The 13,858-nt window shown below is 53.0% G+C and overlaps 6 protein-coding genes across 6 annotated transcripts; 3 read left to right on the top strand and 3 right to left on the bottom strand.

Moving 5' to 3' along the window:
* Nucleotides 1-137: 137 nt before the first annotated feature.
* Nucleotides 138-1,943, bottom strand: BO94DRAFT_455896 (uncharacterized protein; the record flags this gene model as incomplete). Its single annotated transcript, XM_025607679.1, has 9 exons — nt 138-561; nt 630-728; nt 808-870; nt 929-983; nt 1,042-1,147; nt 1,206-1,240; nt 1,406-1,625; nt 1,699-1,728; nt 1,785-1,943. 9 exons carry the CDS (start codon nt 1,941-1,943, stop codon nt 138-140), a joined length of 1,191 nt encoding a protein of 396 aa, XP_025471993.1.
* A 1,291-nt stretch (nt 1,944-3,234) lies between these two features.
* BO94DRAFT_508324 (tyrosinase family protein) lies at nt 3,235-5,100 on the top strand. Its single transcript, XM_025609658.1, has 3 exons — nt 3,235-4,074; nt 4,145-4,230; nt 4,299-5,100. Exons 1-3 carry the CDS (start codon nt 3,664-3,666, stop codon nt 5,026-5,028), a joined length of 1,227 nt encoding a protein of 408 aa, XP_025471992.1. The 5' UTR covers nt 3,235-3,663; the 3' UTR covers nt 5,029-5,100.
* Nucleotides 5,101-7,449, bottom strand: BO94DRAFT_483886 (putative AP-3 adaptor complex subunit mu). The gene is made up of 3 exons (XM_025608939.1): nt 7,350-7,449; nt 6,868-7,287; nt 5,101-6,770 (listed from the first exon to the last, which is right to left on the bottom strand). The coding sequence occupies exons 1-3, from the start codon at nt 7,391-7,393 to the stop codon at nt 5,306-5,308; spliced, it is 1,929 nt and encodes a 642-aa protein (XP_025471991.1). The 5' UTR covers nt 7,394-7,449; the 3' UTR covers nt 5,101-5,305.
* A 142-nt stretch (nt 7,450-7,591) lies between these two features.
* Nucleotides 7,592-8,151, top strand: BO94DRAFT_531145 (uncharacterized protein). Its single transcript, XM_025610836.1, has 2 exons — nt 7,592-7,747; nt 7,818-8,151. The coding sequence occupies exons 1-2, from the start codon at nt 7,639-7,641 to the stop codon at nt 7,997-7,999; spliced, it is 291 nt and encodes a 96-aa protein (XP_025471990.1). The 5' UTR covers nt 7,592-7,638; the 3' UTR covers nt 8,000-8,151.
* On the bottom strand, nt 8,080-9,501 carry BO94DRAFT_620702 (uncharacterized protein). Its single transcript, XM_025616950.1, has one exon. It carries the CDS (start codon nt 9,240-9,242, stop codon nt 8,445-8,447), a length of 798 nt encoding a protein of 265 aa, XP_025471989.1. The 5' UTR covers nt 9,243-9,501; the 3' UTR covers nt 8,080-8,444.
* A 203-nt stretch (nt 9,502-9,704) lies between these two features.
* BO94DRAFT_531144 (putative SNF2 family helicase/ATPase) lies at nt 9,705-13,790 on the top strand. Its single transcript, XM_025610835.1, has 5 exons — nt 9,705-10,058; nt 10,160-10,186; nt 10,247-10,390; nt 10,447-13,410; nt 13,467-13,790. Exons 1-5 carry the CDS (start codon nt 9,939-9,941, stop codon nt 13,578-13,580), a joined length of 3,369 nt encoding a protein of 1,122 aa, XP_025471988.1. The 5' UTR covers nt 9,705-9,938; the 3' UTR covers nt 13,581-13,790.
* The last annotated feature ends 68 nt before the right edge of the window (nt 13,791-13,858 follow it).

Genomic DNA, 13,858 nt, shown 5'->3' with positions numbered 1-13,858 from the left:
CTTTTTTATCTTCCCTTTTTCAGTTAGTAGGTTTTCTTTTCTATTCCTATAACTATGTTATATGTTTTATTTCCATAATCCCAACTCCAAAACACAATGCCTCCAAGTAGCCCATCCCATGGCAGCATGATTGTCGACTAAACCATGTCATCGCGCCTCCCGGGATTCCGCTCCACTGCCGCCGCGGAGGTGTGTGACACCACTACCTCGGTCGTAAGAATGATCCCCCGGGACTCTTGACGAGACAGTATATGTTCTTCGCTGGAATTGCTACTGTCACCGTAGGGACTTTTGGTGGTGGATTTCGTCGTGGCAAGGTGTCCGGGGCTCATCCGGGAACCCTCGCGGTCACCGCCAGGGTCCAACCCGCTGAGAGTTCCATTGCGAAGAGACTTCTGCTGGCCCTGGTGGGATCGCGATAACGAGTGCAGACGATACTGTTTGCTGCCGTATGTATATGGGCGCGTCTTCGTCTGGGACCCATAGCTACCCAGGACTTGCTTGAAGAGAGGCTTCAGGGTGGGCAGGCTGCCCGCGATAATGCCCATGTTAGACTCGACACTGGCATGAGACGCTGCGTTAGCACAAGTAACGACATCTAAATGAGACCACACACTCAAGCAACTTACACAACCCAGATCGTGAGGGTTGAATAATCCCACAAAAGATCCCCCGTGCGGCCGTAATTGGGCAGGACCGAAAGCTTCACTATCGCCGCGGCGCAGGCACTAAAGAGCAATGACTTGGGTTAGACTGTTTCCCGGCAGGTAATCCTTTGACAACAAAACTATAATGAAATATGCTCACAAAATTCCCAGTCCCAAGATGCAAATTAACGAGGCTTTGACACGCCGATTGACTTGCAGATGCCTGGAGCCGGGTCATTAGTCAAGGTATTGCCTGTGAAGGCAACAGGGAGTTGGCGTACCGCAGCATAATTGCTGGTAGGACGGCGAAAATGAGGTCGGTCAAGATATTGAGTCCTGGAAGGTATCAGCCTACAGCGCCTTCACTCTGAAGCAACCAAGATTCCGTCCATACCCGTATTTGTGTAGCTCAGCTTTAAGAGCTGTGTGGTCGTGAAACACTTTGACTTGACATTCTCATCCCAGATGGAGCGCATATCCTTGCACTCAAAAACGAGGGTCTGTCAAGAGAAATTAGATGTTTAATTGCGCAGAGGGGGGGAAATGGTTAGGACGGACCAAAAAAAATATTATAGTGTAGAGGGCCATGACGACTACCAAGTAGAACAATCAGCTTCTTGAAAATGGGCACCAGAAATATCGCAAAGATAGTGGAAAACATTTCCATCAGGATGATTCCATAGTCTTCTTCCTATGTCCCGAAAGTCCGCTTCACAATGTGATCTCTCGACGTAGCACGTAGTTGCTAGGTGACATACCCATAACAACCCAAATAAAGATCTTGTAACTCCGGCGTGGGGCAAAACGCAAGAGAAACAATCCAATTGAGATCTTGACGAGGCCTATCACCCACATATAGATAGCCTGGGTGGCAAAATTCAGATGCATCGCTATCGTGACCGTATTTTTGACATAGACCGTATGTCTTCCTGCGCCGTAGAGGACCTCTGGTATAACCACGGCCCACCCGGAGAGGGACTATACGACCACAAAGTCAGTTCTTTTATACAGCAACTGGAGATTTGATAATTGCGCTCCCGGGGGCTTTTACAAGTGCCATGGTCAGTACCATGATATAGTCCTAGACGCGGGTTAGAACCATGTTTTCCAACTAGCAATGTTTCTTTTGATACCTACATCGAGGCCTGCATTCCGGATGACGAAGACGCGGACATATACGCGGGCTAGTACCACGAAGAGTGCGACGATTGTGGTAATTGATGTGGCCGCCAGGATCTGGGGACCCTGACTCACATCAGGCAGGCCCGCGCCTCCCAGATGGGAACTTGCTGCCATAGCCACAGTCGACTCGGAAGGGTATGCTTGTCATTGCACAATCATTGAGTATTCATGGGAGATGGAGGAGGCAGCAGACGATATAGCATCGCGTCGAATTGGACCCGCAATATCAAAGCTTGGTAGTGGCTTTCACATGAGCTGCTGGCTCAGCATGCCGCCTGTAAGCTATGAAAACTTTAATTGCAGACGCTTCGCAAGAAATCGCTGAAGCTAGGATACTTCAGGTCATCGAAGTGGTACAGCCTTTTGCTGCAATAGAAGGAGCACCCGGAGCAGCTCCGAAGCTAAAAGTTGATTATCCATCGACTTCGTCTCCCAAAAGGCAATGGCTCCTTGTTCTGCTCGGTTCTTCCACCTTCGTCCTCTCTAGTGCTGATGTAGATAATCTCGCTTAGACCAAGCCAGGAGGCTCCAGTCGGATAGTTCGGTCCAGAAGGCCGCGGTTGTGCAGGGGTTCTCATTGTCCGAGGCCAATGGATTCGATTTCCAGGCGTCAGATACGGCTGGAGAGAGGAACGTGGCCAATGAGACAATTCTACCACTGAGTTTTGGAGCTTTAGGTAGAACTTCGGAACAACCCTACAGTTTTTAGGAGGTGGATCAAAGGAATCGTACCATCCGCGCATCCACTATCCAGATTAATAAAAACCGCGGCGACGCTAAACACAGACCGAGCCCAAGATCCCTGTAATTCGTACGTATATTGTTGAAAGCGCGGTTATCTCCGATGGCACAGCACTTTAGCGTGGAACTAGAGATAGGGTTCATCTAGATGTAATCAATTTCTCCCGCCTGGTCAAGCACCAAGACAAGACGGTCGTTCCATTAGGGGGCCCACGATTAAGTGCTGACCACAGAAGAGGCTGGGTAGTCAGGTAAAGAAAACAGACAGGAAATTAATCTCGTGTCCATCTGGTTCTAGGACACATCAACGAGGTTGAACCAGGGATGCCATTATTTATGAAGGCGGGCAGTAGACACTTGGACCACAAACGATCGCCAAGCGGGCCAGCATCACCGAGAGGCCATGATTCCACTTTTTCAGGCCGGTCAGTGTCAGTGTCGTTGGGGGGGATGGGGGGAAGTGGAAAGGCTGCGAGCTGACAATGTGGAGCGACTAAAGGAACAGACCTGCTTCGGGTCAGGGATTCCTTCGGGCCGGCCTTGCTTAGCGGGGTTCCGGTACCCGTAATTACCAGGTACGGCACGGCCATCAGGGTCCTTCCCAGTCCGGACCTTCCATCTCGTCCGGTTTGCCCTTCCCTCTTCGGCCATACGAACAAGTTAACAACAAACAATCAACATCCTAGACCTGACTAAGCTATACGATGCCCTCGCTAAGAATCCTTTACGAATTCATGGTGAATCATGGCCTCCTGGAAAAAAAGCCGGATCAGAGTCTGGAAGTGCCGGGTGGAGTAGCCAAGTCTCAGACAGACAGCGCATCGACCCAGTCCTTGGACTTTGGGGATGGCCGTTATCTCCATTTGGCATCCAGGCCATTAGGGCTTTGCTCTGTTTCTTGCCGGTCATCCGATCCCCGCCAGCGCCGTTGATAGCGACATACAATTATACATGTCTACCTACATGCAGGCTAACGGGGTCAAGCACTTAAATTGACGGCCATTCCCCCGCCTCGCCATGGTTTCTGTGCGCAGGCTTCTTCCCGTTCTGTCTCTGCCCTCTCATCTCCCAATCTTTCCAGGAGCTCAACGCCATGGTTGCCCTCAAGGCCCTCAGCTTGGGCCTTCTTGCTTCGCAAGCCTGGGCTGTGCCCACTGCCTCTCACAAGGCCACCTCGACAAGTGCTTCCCCCGCTGCATCCAGCTCCGCTGTAGCTGCCGCAGCCTCCACAATAGAGCAATTGGCCCGCCACGCCTACAAAGTGACGACCGACAATCTCCCCAGCCGCTCGGAAGACAGCCGGGCCTGCACCCTGGAAACCTTGCGCATCCGCCGTGACTGGAGGGATTTCTCCAGGCCGGAAAAGAAGGCCTATATCAAGTCCGTCCTTTGTCTGCAGGATCTGCCCGCTCGCACACCCTCGCATCTTGCAGCAGGTGCCAAGACTCGATATGATGACTTCCTGGCCACCCATATCAACCAGACCTTGGAGATTCACTACACGGTACGTCCATACACCCTGCAAACCTTGCCCAGTCCAGCCTGCAGAGACACTGACATGGCAATGAACACAGGGAACTTTCCTTGCATGGCACCGGTTCTTCACCTTCGAGTTTGAACAGGCTCTTCGGGACGAGTGCGGATACCGGGGCGACTTCCCGTGAGTTTCACCCCAATCTGGAACCCCCTTGACCCTCTAATCGATCGGAACTAACCCATCCACTCCAGCTACTGGAACTGGGGTGCCGACGCAGACGACATGGAGCACTCGGAGGTGTTCGATGGCAGCGACACCTCGATGTCGGGCAACGGGGCCTACATTCCCAACCAGAGCGACATCCACCTGTACCTGGGCGACTACCCGGCGATTGTGCTTCCCCCGGGCAGCGGCGGCGGCTGTGTGACCAGCGGGCCCTTCCAGAACTACACCGTCAACATGGGCCCCGCGGCTCTGTCTCTGCCCGGCGGCAACACCTCCTCGGTGGCCAACCCGCTGGACTACAACCCGCGCTGCCTCAAGCGCAGCCTGACCACCGCCATCTTGCAGCGCTACAACACCTACATAAAGATCGCCTCGCTACTCGTCGACAACAACGACATCTGGGATTTTGAAATGACCATGCAGGGTATCCCCGGCAGCGGCTCCATCGGCGTCCACGGCGCTGGCCACTACTCCATGGGCGGCGACCCCGGCCGTGACGTCTACGTGAGTCCCGGCGACCCCTCGTTCTGGCACCACCACGGCATGATCGACCGCGTCTGGTGGATCTGGCAGAACATGGACCTGGCGTCGCGTCAGACTGCTATCTCGGGAACAGGCACCTTCTTGAACGAGCCTGCCTCGGCCAACACCACCCTTGAGACTGTCATCAACATTGGGTACGCCAATGACAGGCCCCGCGCCATGAAGGAGCTCATGAGTACCACGGCCGGACTGTTCTGCTACGCATATCTCTAGATATACACTATAATAGTATATAGCCCTGGTAGACCAGACATCTCATGGAGTAATAATGTACTATAGATCCTTGAGAAAGAACATGATAGAACATCTGCCTATGATATAGTGCTCTAAACCGCTTTTGACCACCATCAAGATCAATAAAACCCAGATAGTGCTGTTTACCAGGTACAGTCGAGTGCTTCCAATACACTGATACTAGCCATCCATATCCAAATCTTAGATTCAATTGTAGTTAGATATATAACCAGAGAAGTATTCTTTCTTATCTTAGTTAGCATCGCCGTTCCACGCCCTTCCGACTCACACAGATATACTTCACCCCCTTGTAGGGCTTCACGCCCTCGCCTAGTCCACGACTCCGGCGCGGGTCAATGTTCAGACTTTCGACCTTGATGCCGGAAGGGAGCCAGCCTCGGACGGAGAACGAGACGGACGCGGAGTTGGGCATGAGGGTGGCGTTGAGTTGGGTCTTGGTTTTGCGAGGGGCCGAAAGGAAGATGGAGGATTCGGGGGGCGTGCGGGCGGGGGATTGTTTCTGTGATTGAGGCTGGGGCTGGGACTGGGACTGGGGGATAGATGATTCGGGTTGTGGAGAGGACAGGTCAACGGGAGGTGTTGGGGTGTGTGGTTCGGATGCGTCAAGAAGTTCTGGGTCTTCGGAAGGCAGGGCGAGGGGATCGGCGGGTGACGAGGCTGAAGCTGAAGCCTCTGCTGTCGCTGCTGCTGCTGCTGCACGGGAGGATGGTTTCTTGACGACCTTCTTCTTCTTCTTTTTCTTGATCTTGCGTTTCGTGGTGTCTGCTTCGGCGTTCTGGTAAGATGCACTGGCGTCATAGTAGCCTTGAAGGAGGTTGGCGTCTGCGTCGATTTCTTCCACGTCGTCATCCAGGTCATCGTCAGCATAGTGTCCCACAACGGTGCACCGGAGAGTCGCTGTCCCGGAAATTGTGCCGGCGTCTTTGGTCGGCACTCGCCATTCTAATGTGGCGCTGCCGGGCGAGAATAGGGCCTCTCCACGGCTTGCTTGCATGTCTGTGATGTTCCGAACCGTTTTGGGGATTGGGACGGTCACGACAACCTCTTCCAGTGCCGGCATTGACGAGTTCCCGCTTCCTCCGCCGAGAAAAGAGGGCGTCGACGTGCCTGATCCGCTTCTCCCGACTCCGGGTCGGTTGAAAGACGAATAGCCCGGGAAATTTGTGTTGAGAATGAGGCGGACCTCGAAGTCTGAGCCGGTTGGCCCAAGCGACCTGCGAACATCCACGAATGCAGGCAAGAAGAGCTTTTCCATATGACTCGGGGGCTGGTCAAGTCCGGGATCCATTGGCAATAGGTCCACCTCGTACCCGGCAAGGATGAACCGTCCATCTGGTGGTACAAAGCTGAGCTCTCCTGGGCGTTCCCGCCACCGCGCCAGTCTTACACATGGGTGAAATACTGGCAGCTCAAACTTTCGTCCCAGGACTTTTTGGCCTCCGGGCGCTGTCAAGGAAAGAAGCAGATCGGGTACTCCGGATATTTTGGCCGTAAAGGCGATCGTGCCGGAGGATATCGCAGAGATCAGCCGTCCCGATGGCGCTATCGTGACTGAAAGCGACTCTATGATATCAACGTATAGCTCGTTTGAGGTATGTCTCACTCCAGACTTTCTCCAGGGAATCGCAGGGCCTTGGGCGGCGGCGGCGGCCATCGATTGCTTCAAGGCATTGGGCTGTCCCAAGATCGGTGTCGATGATCTGCGTATTTGGCATTTTCAGTTAGTCCATGGTTAAGAAATAGAATGATTATACCCAAAAAAAGAAACAGCACCATTCTGCAACGGTCACTACGCACCCAGGCAATCCAACTCCACCTAACAGCTTCCCCATCCATCCCGGCATCTCCACCACCTCCTGCAGCGCATTGGGCTCGGTATTGCATACGATACCCGCATCGCACATTTCATGGAGCAGCTGCGCGACCACCTCATAGTTCGCCTGCAGCTTCGACGAAAGCAAGGGGGCTCCAACGAAGTCCTCGAGAACATCAACGACCCGATGCAAGAATTCCAGCACAAGCAGCGGTTCGGTATCGACCTCGGATAGCGCCAGGAACAATAAATTGGACTGGACTACTGAGAACACCGTCACCGGCGGCGTAGTACCCGGGATGTAGAGAAGCGAAGGGCGCGGAGCTGCATGGGCGAGATAGAGGGGGAGAATGGCCGGTGCGGAGGGAGGACGGGAGCGATAGACCTGTTCGACGATCGGATTGCTGGATGAACAGGACAGGTCAGTGACTGTTGCGTAACCAGAAGATTGGAAAGGACGGCATGCCTCTGCTCATCAAAGATGTAGAGCGCATCGATCTGGCCGCTCATGATGGCGATGGCGACCTATCCCGACCGGTGGGGGCGTAACGTAGTAGGAAGAGGTGGTCATGGTGCAGCATGATGGTTAGTGATCGATCGGCCCCCGTTTTAGTGGAGTCCAAAACCCCCCCGTTCTGCCGCCGATCCCCGCCTTCCCATGCATTTCCTTTGGGATGCGGCCCGTAGAGCTTGATCGAGCCTCGTCCGGACTGTCGCTAAACTCTTTCTCCGGCTTTCCTATCAGCTGATACCACATGGCCCCGCCCACCGAGAATACCGGCGCCTGGGATGTTCAGCCCAAGGACGCGAAGCGTGCGCTTGCAGAAGATGCCTATGATGACTGCCTTTCTTGCAGGGTGACCGGTGAGCTGTCCAGCGCACTCTCTTTGAGCGTCCCACCATGTGTCTTTCAGCAAAGTCTAAACGTTCATAGGATCCGCTGCATTCATCGGTCTCGGTGTGTACAGCTACTACTCTGGCATGAAGAACCTGAAGATGCAAGAAAAGACAATCATGCAAAGCGCAACCAAGTACAAGATGGCATCTCGGCAACTAGGAATCGCAACCATCTCGGCGACCCTGGTTGGCATGGGGCTTTGGAGGGCCTTCAACTGATATCCTCAGAACAACTTGTATATCATGTACTCTACTCATGGCGTTGGGTTTGTTTCGATGAAGGGAATGCACGTCAAGTCAAGCGCTACACTGTTCGTAATAGACAATATACAAGGCAGTAGATAGAAAGGATCGTACGATTAATATAACACTAGCCGCCTCACCGGGTATCACCGTGTCTGATAACCTCTATAAATTTAATAGATATGATGACCAAGGAAATGGGATAGGGAAAGGAGAATAAAACAAGAGGAAAGGAAGGAGGATATGAGTCACAAGTATAAGGTAAAGATGACAGGAGAGGAAAAACAACCCGTGGCCCGGAGTGCCACATGCAATACTCCCCCTAATGCACCGAAAGTAGAAGAGAGAGAAAACACAAGAAAGCAATCGACCGCTGCGTGACCGTAAGAATATGCTCGTCTAATCGTCGATACCACATCTTCTAGGTAAAGCGGCCACGTTTGCCGCCCCCGAACATGTCTCGATTGCCTAGCCCGGATAGGTCGAAGAAGTCTGGAACGGCAAGCTTTCGTTTCGAGCCAAGCCCGACGGATGATTCGCGAGGGGACGACCGAGGGTTCGGTCGTGAAAAGTTGTTGTGACGGTTTTGTTGCCGAGAGTTTCGAGATAAAACGGAGACGCTGACTGGGGCACCATCCTGAGACGCAGGAGTCGAGCTGTCCGATGTTTGCATGTCTATTTCTTGTTCTGGAAGTTGTGGGAAGGTTGGTCCAGCAGAGAAAGTAAAGATTGTGGGCCGATCGAAATCGTTGGTTTCGGAGGCATGGGACGAAGAAGGTGCTGGAGGCTGTTGCTGCGGTGGTGCTGCACTTTGCTCCTCCGCCACAGGTGATGCCGACTTGGATGGCTGCCGGATAGGTTCGGATTCCGGCTGTGCCTTCCGGGCTACAGCTGGTATCGCGCCTCTTGTTTGTTTCTCAACCTCATCGTCGTCGCTGGGGGCCCCAATACCATCACTCCGTTCTGTGGCCCATTGTCGAACCTTCCAGCCCTCTCCATCCCCAAGACCGAGGTTCTCTCGGTCTAGAAAGTGCAGTAGATCTTCAATTGCTTCTTGGTAGCCGGCTTGTTTGGCATGCGCTTGTTCGTAAACAGCATTCTTATAGAGGTTGGTGACGGACAAAGCGGCGGCCTTGAACGACTGCAGAAGTTGCTCAGGAGGCTGTGCTCGAGGTGTTGAGCTAGGCAGTGATGTGTTCAGAGATCTCATAGAGTCCATGGTGTGCTGGGTGGCGGCTGCTGGGGCAGCCTTTTGTGAAGGTGGAAGACAACAAATAACGTTGCCGTCACTAGGAGGGGTGACTTGAACCGTGCTTTGTGAACAGGGGTCAGGCAAGCCCCGAGGCAACCGAAAAGCAGTCGGATCACGAAAAGTAAGCCGATGAGGAAGAAAGAAAGAAACAGGCCCAAAGAGGGGCGATATAGAGGGAAAGAGGCAAGCTCCGGCAGCAAACAAAAGGACGTGGACTGGTGATGACCGATCGGAAAGGACGCTGGTGCAGCTGATCTTTCTTTGCGTCTGTCCCGGTAACGTGACCCACAGCGGGGAAACTGGTCTTCCGCCCCCTGCTGACTCATGACTGAGTCAGTAACGCCTCGCGTCTCCCGCCCAATCAGCGCGTGGCCTGGCCGCGCTTCTCCGATGAAATTCCATTTGCCATCCCATGAGCGCGACTGGCGGTGCTTCTTCGTTCTTTCATCATCCGTCATTGATTGTTCCCTCGTCACCTCCTTTACGCTTCTCCGGGCACATTCTTTCCCAACCGACCCTCTACAACCGGCCTCTCTACAGCTAGTGGGTCTAGATATTTCCATCGGTCTCATTGATAGCTCCGACCCTTGTTTGTCCTTATATCAAGTCGTGTCCCGCCTTGTATAGCGCCCAACACGTGCGCTAGGTGCGCTGTGGATGGTGATGGCTCCTTCGCTCGCCCCAACTCCCGGTTCGCCTTCACAGGCAGATACCCCAATGACAGATGCGAACCTTGAGCCCGTCACGTCAGTGCCGGTGGATAGCGCAGACGCGCCGATGACGGTGAGTTGGCGCAATTTCCTCTCTTTTGCGCAATGTATCATCGTCAAGCGCGTTCTCTTCGACGATGGAAGGCGCTCCTGCTGATAACCCGTCGGATATAGGGATATCAGGACACCCCAGACTACACGGTAAAAGCGTTCCCGTTGATTGCTGTTCGTCCGACCTACGACCCGGCTAACCCGACTTAGGATTCGGATACGAACCCCAATACCACGGCTAGCAGTGTTGCAGGCGACGCAGTGCCTTTGGATGGCCGGAGGCGGAGGTCTGAAGCCTTTCACATGAGGAAAAGTATTCTGGGCAAGAAGCACGGTCGTTTGGACGAATCTAAGGTACGCCAGCGCAATGGTCGTGTGTGTCTAGTCGCTTACGGTTGATGCTGTTGTAGGAAGATGACTCTATCCGACGATTTCGCTATCTTCTCGGTCTGACAGACTTGTTCCGTCATTTCATCGAAACAAACCCCAACCCGCGGATTAAGGAGATCATGGCCGAGATTGACCGGCAAAACGCCGAGGAGGAGGCAAAGGCTAAGAAGGGTACTGCGCGCTCGGGCGGTGCAGGCGGTGACAGACGTCGCAGGACAGAGCAGGAGGAAGATGCCGAACTGTTGAAGGACGAAAGAAGTGGCGGCGAAACCGGCACAGTCTTCCGGGACTCCCCACCGTTCGTCAAGGGCGAGATGCGTGATTACCAGATTGCAGGACTGAACTGGCTTGTCTCGCTGCATGAAAACGGTATCTCGGGTATTCTGGCCGACGAGATGGGTCTGGGCAAGACTTTGCAGACCATCTCCTTCCTTGGCTACCTCCGACATGTCTGCGATATTACTGGCCCACATCTCATCGCCGTTCCGAAGTCCACGCTTGATAACTGGAAGCGGGAGTTTGGAAAGTGGACACCCGAAGTCAATGTGCTTGTCCTCCAGGGTGACAAGGAGCAGCGGCACAAGTTAATCAATGAACGGCTCCTTGATGAGAATTTCGACGTTTGTATCACCAGTTATGAGATGGTTCTCCGGGAAAAGTCCCACCTGAAGAAGTTCGCATGGGAGTACATCATCATCGACGAAGCCCATCGGATCAAGAACGAGGAGTCTTCTCTTGCGCAGATTATCCGAGTTTTCCATTCCCGGAATCGACTACTGATCACCGGAACCCCGCTTCAGAATAATCTGCACGAGCTTTGGGCCCTTCTCAACTTTTTGTTGCCGGACGTATTCGGTGATTCGGAGGCATTTGACCAGTGGTTTTCCGGCCAAGACGCCGACCAGGACACTGTTGTACAACAGCTCCATCGCGTCTTGCGGCCTTTCTTGCTTCGTCGTGTCAAGAGCGACGTCGAAAAGAGCCTGCTCCCTAAGAAAGAGGTCAATCTATACGTGCCCATGTCGGAAATGCAGATCAAATGGTATCAGAAGATCCTCGAGAAGGATATCGATGCCGTTAACGGTGCCGCCGGCAAGCGGGAGTCGAAAACCCGTCTGCTGAACATTGTCATGCAGCTTCGCAAGTGTTGCAACCACCCTTATCTTTTTGAAGGGGCTGAACCTGGCCCTCCGTACACGACTGATGAGCACCTGGTCTATAATGCCGGCAAGATGGTCATTCTTGATAAGCTGCTATCGCGTATGCAGAAGCAGGGAAGTCGCGTACTCATCTTTTCTCAAATGAGTCGTGTCCTTGATATTTTGGAAGACTACTGCGTTTTCCGTGAGTACAATTACTGCCGTATTGATGGTACAACAGCCCATGAGGACCGTATCGCTGCGATCGACGATTACAACAAGCCAGGCTCGGAGAAGTTCGTCTTCCTCCTTACAACAAGAGCGGGAGGGTTGGGTATCAATCTGACAACTGCGGATATTGTTGTGCTCTACGATAGCGACTGGAACCCTCAGGCGGATCTGCAGGCTATGGACCGTGCTCATCGTATCGGCCAGACAAAGCAGGTTGTGGTATTCAGATTCGTCACGGAGGATGCGATCGAAGAAAAAGTATTAGAACGTGCTGCGCAGAAGCTCCGATTAGACCAGCTTGTCATCCAGCAGGGACGTGCCCAGCAACAGACCAAGAATGCCGCGTCCAAGGAGGAGTTACTCGGCATGATCCAGCACGGAGCTGCCAATGTCTTCAACACGAAGGGCAATGGTGGCAGCTTGTCCACAGAACACCAGATAACCGATGATGACATCGACAGCATTTTGCGCAAGGGTGAGGAACGGACTGCGGAACTAAACAAAAAGTACGAGAAACTTGGTATCGATGACTTGCAGAAATTCAGTTCTGAAAGCGCCTACGAATGGAACGGCAAAGATTTTACAGATCGCAAGAAGGACATCGGTATCAACTGGATCAACCCAGCGAAGCGAGAGCGAAAGGAACAGTTCTACTCGATCGACAAGTACTATCGCCAAGCTTTGGCTACTGGTGGTAGGACGGCCGATCCCAAACCAAAGGTTCCTCGGGCACCAAAGCAGATTGCTGTTCATGATTGGCAGTTCTTCCCACCTGGGCTCCAAGAGCTGCAGGAGAAGGAGACAGCCTACTTTCACAAAGAAATCGGATACAAAGTTCCGCTTCCTGACGGCCCTGAGGAAGAGTTGAGCGAGCGCGAGGCTGAGCGTGATCTGGAGCAACAAGAGATTGACAATGCGGTGCCGCTAACAGAAGAGGAACAGGCGGAGAAAGCGAGGATGTCTGAGGAGGGCTTTTCCACCTGGAACCGTCGGGATTTCCAGCAGTTCGTGAACGGTTCGGCCAAATTTGGCCGTACTGACTACGATGGCATCGCCACCGAAGTGGATAGTAAAGAACCGGATGAGATTGAGGAGTACGCGCAGGTGTTCTGGGAGCGCTACACGGAAATCCAAGATTATCCCAAGTACCTTCGTGTCATTGAGCAGGGTGAGGAGAAGGTACGGAAGATGAACCACCAACGCAAAATGCTTCGCAAGAAGATGGAGATGTACCGCGTTCCCCTCCAGCAGGTCAAGATCAACTACACTGTGTCTACCACCAACAAGAAAGTATACACGGAAGAGGAAGACCGGTTTTTGTTGGTGATGTTGGACAAGTATGGAGTTGATGGCGAAGGTCTCTACGAGAAGATTCGCGACGAGATTCGCGACTCCCCTCTGTTCCGCTTTGACTGGTTTTTCCTCAGTCGTACCCCAGTCGAGATCGGGCGTCGCTGCACCACCCTATTGAACACCGTTGCCAAGGAATTCGAAGCCGATGATGGAAAAACCAACGGGGAGAGCGGTAAAGGCCGAGGACGTGACCGCGACGATGATGAGGCGGAGGATGATGATGGCCCTCCAGCCAAGAAAAAGACAAAGGGCGGTGCAGTTGTAAGTCATCTTGTCAACTCTTTCGGTTGAAATCACTGTCGCTAACCAACTCACAGAACAAGCAGGTCAAAGCTGTCAAGGGAGGGAGCAAAGCAACTTCCACCTCGACGTCGCGCGCAGCCAGCGTCTCCTCTAACGCGGCCCCCAAATCCAGGAGTCGGAAGAAATGATATCTCGTATCTTCGGAGGTGGTCTAGGTGGGCGACGACTGGGATTGTTATGACTGTTCTGTAGACTGTTTGGGAAGCATTTTTGACAGAGGAAGGGGTTTATTGGTTCTTTTTGTTCCATATATGTCGGTCCGGCGTTGGCAGATAGATGCCATTGTAGTTTATGATTCATCTTCATTTATCTCCTTGACTCACATCTGTAAAATGACACTAAGCGGTCAAAACATTATATTGCTGTTATCTCGAAATCCGTGAGAGGCTGTTTTAGGCTCATGTAT

The sequence above is a fragment of the Aspergillus sclerotioniger genome (genome assembly GCF_003184525.1).
Source record: "Aspergillus sclerotioniger CBS 115572 chromosome Unknown BO94scaffold_3, whole genome shotgun sequence".
NCBI classification, from domain to species: domain Eukaryota; kingdom Fungi; phylum Ascomycota; class Eurotiomycetes; order Eurotiales; family Aspergillaceae; genus Aspergillus; species Aspergillus sclerotioniger.
Note: the sequence above shows the minus strand (reverse complement) of the source record. Positions and strands in the feature narration are given on the sequence as shown.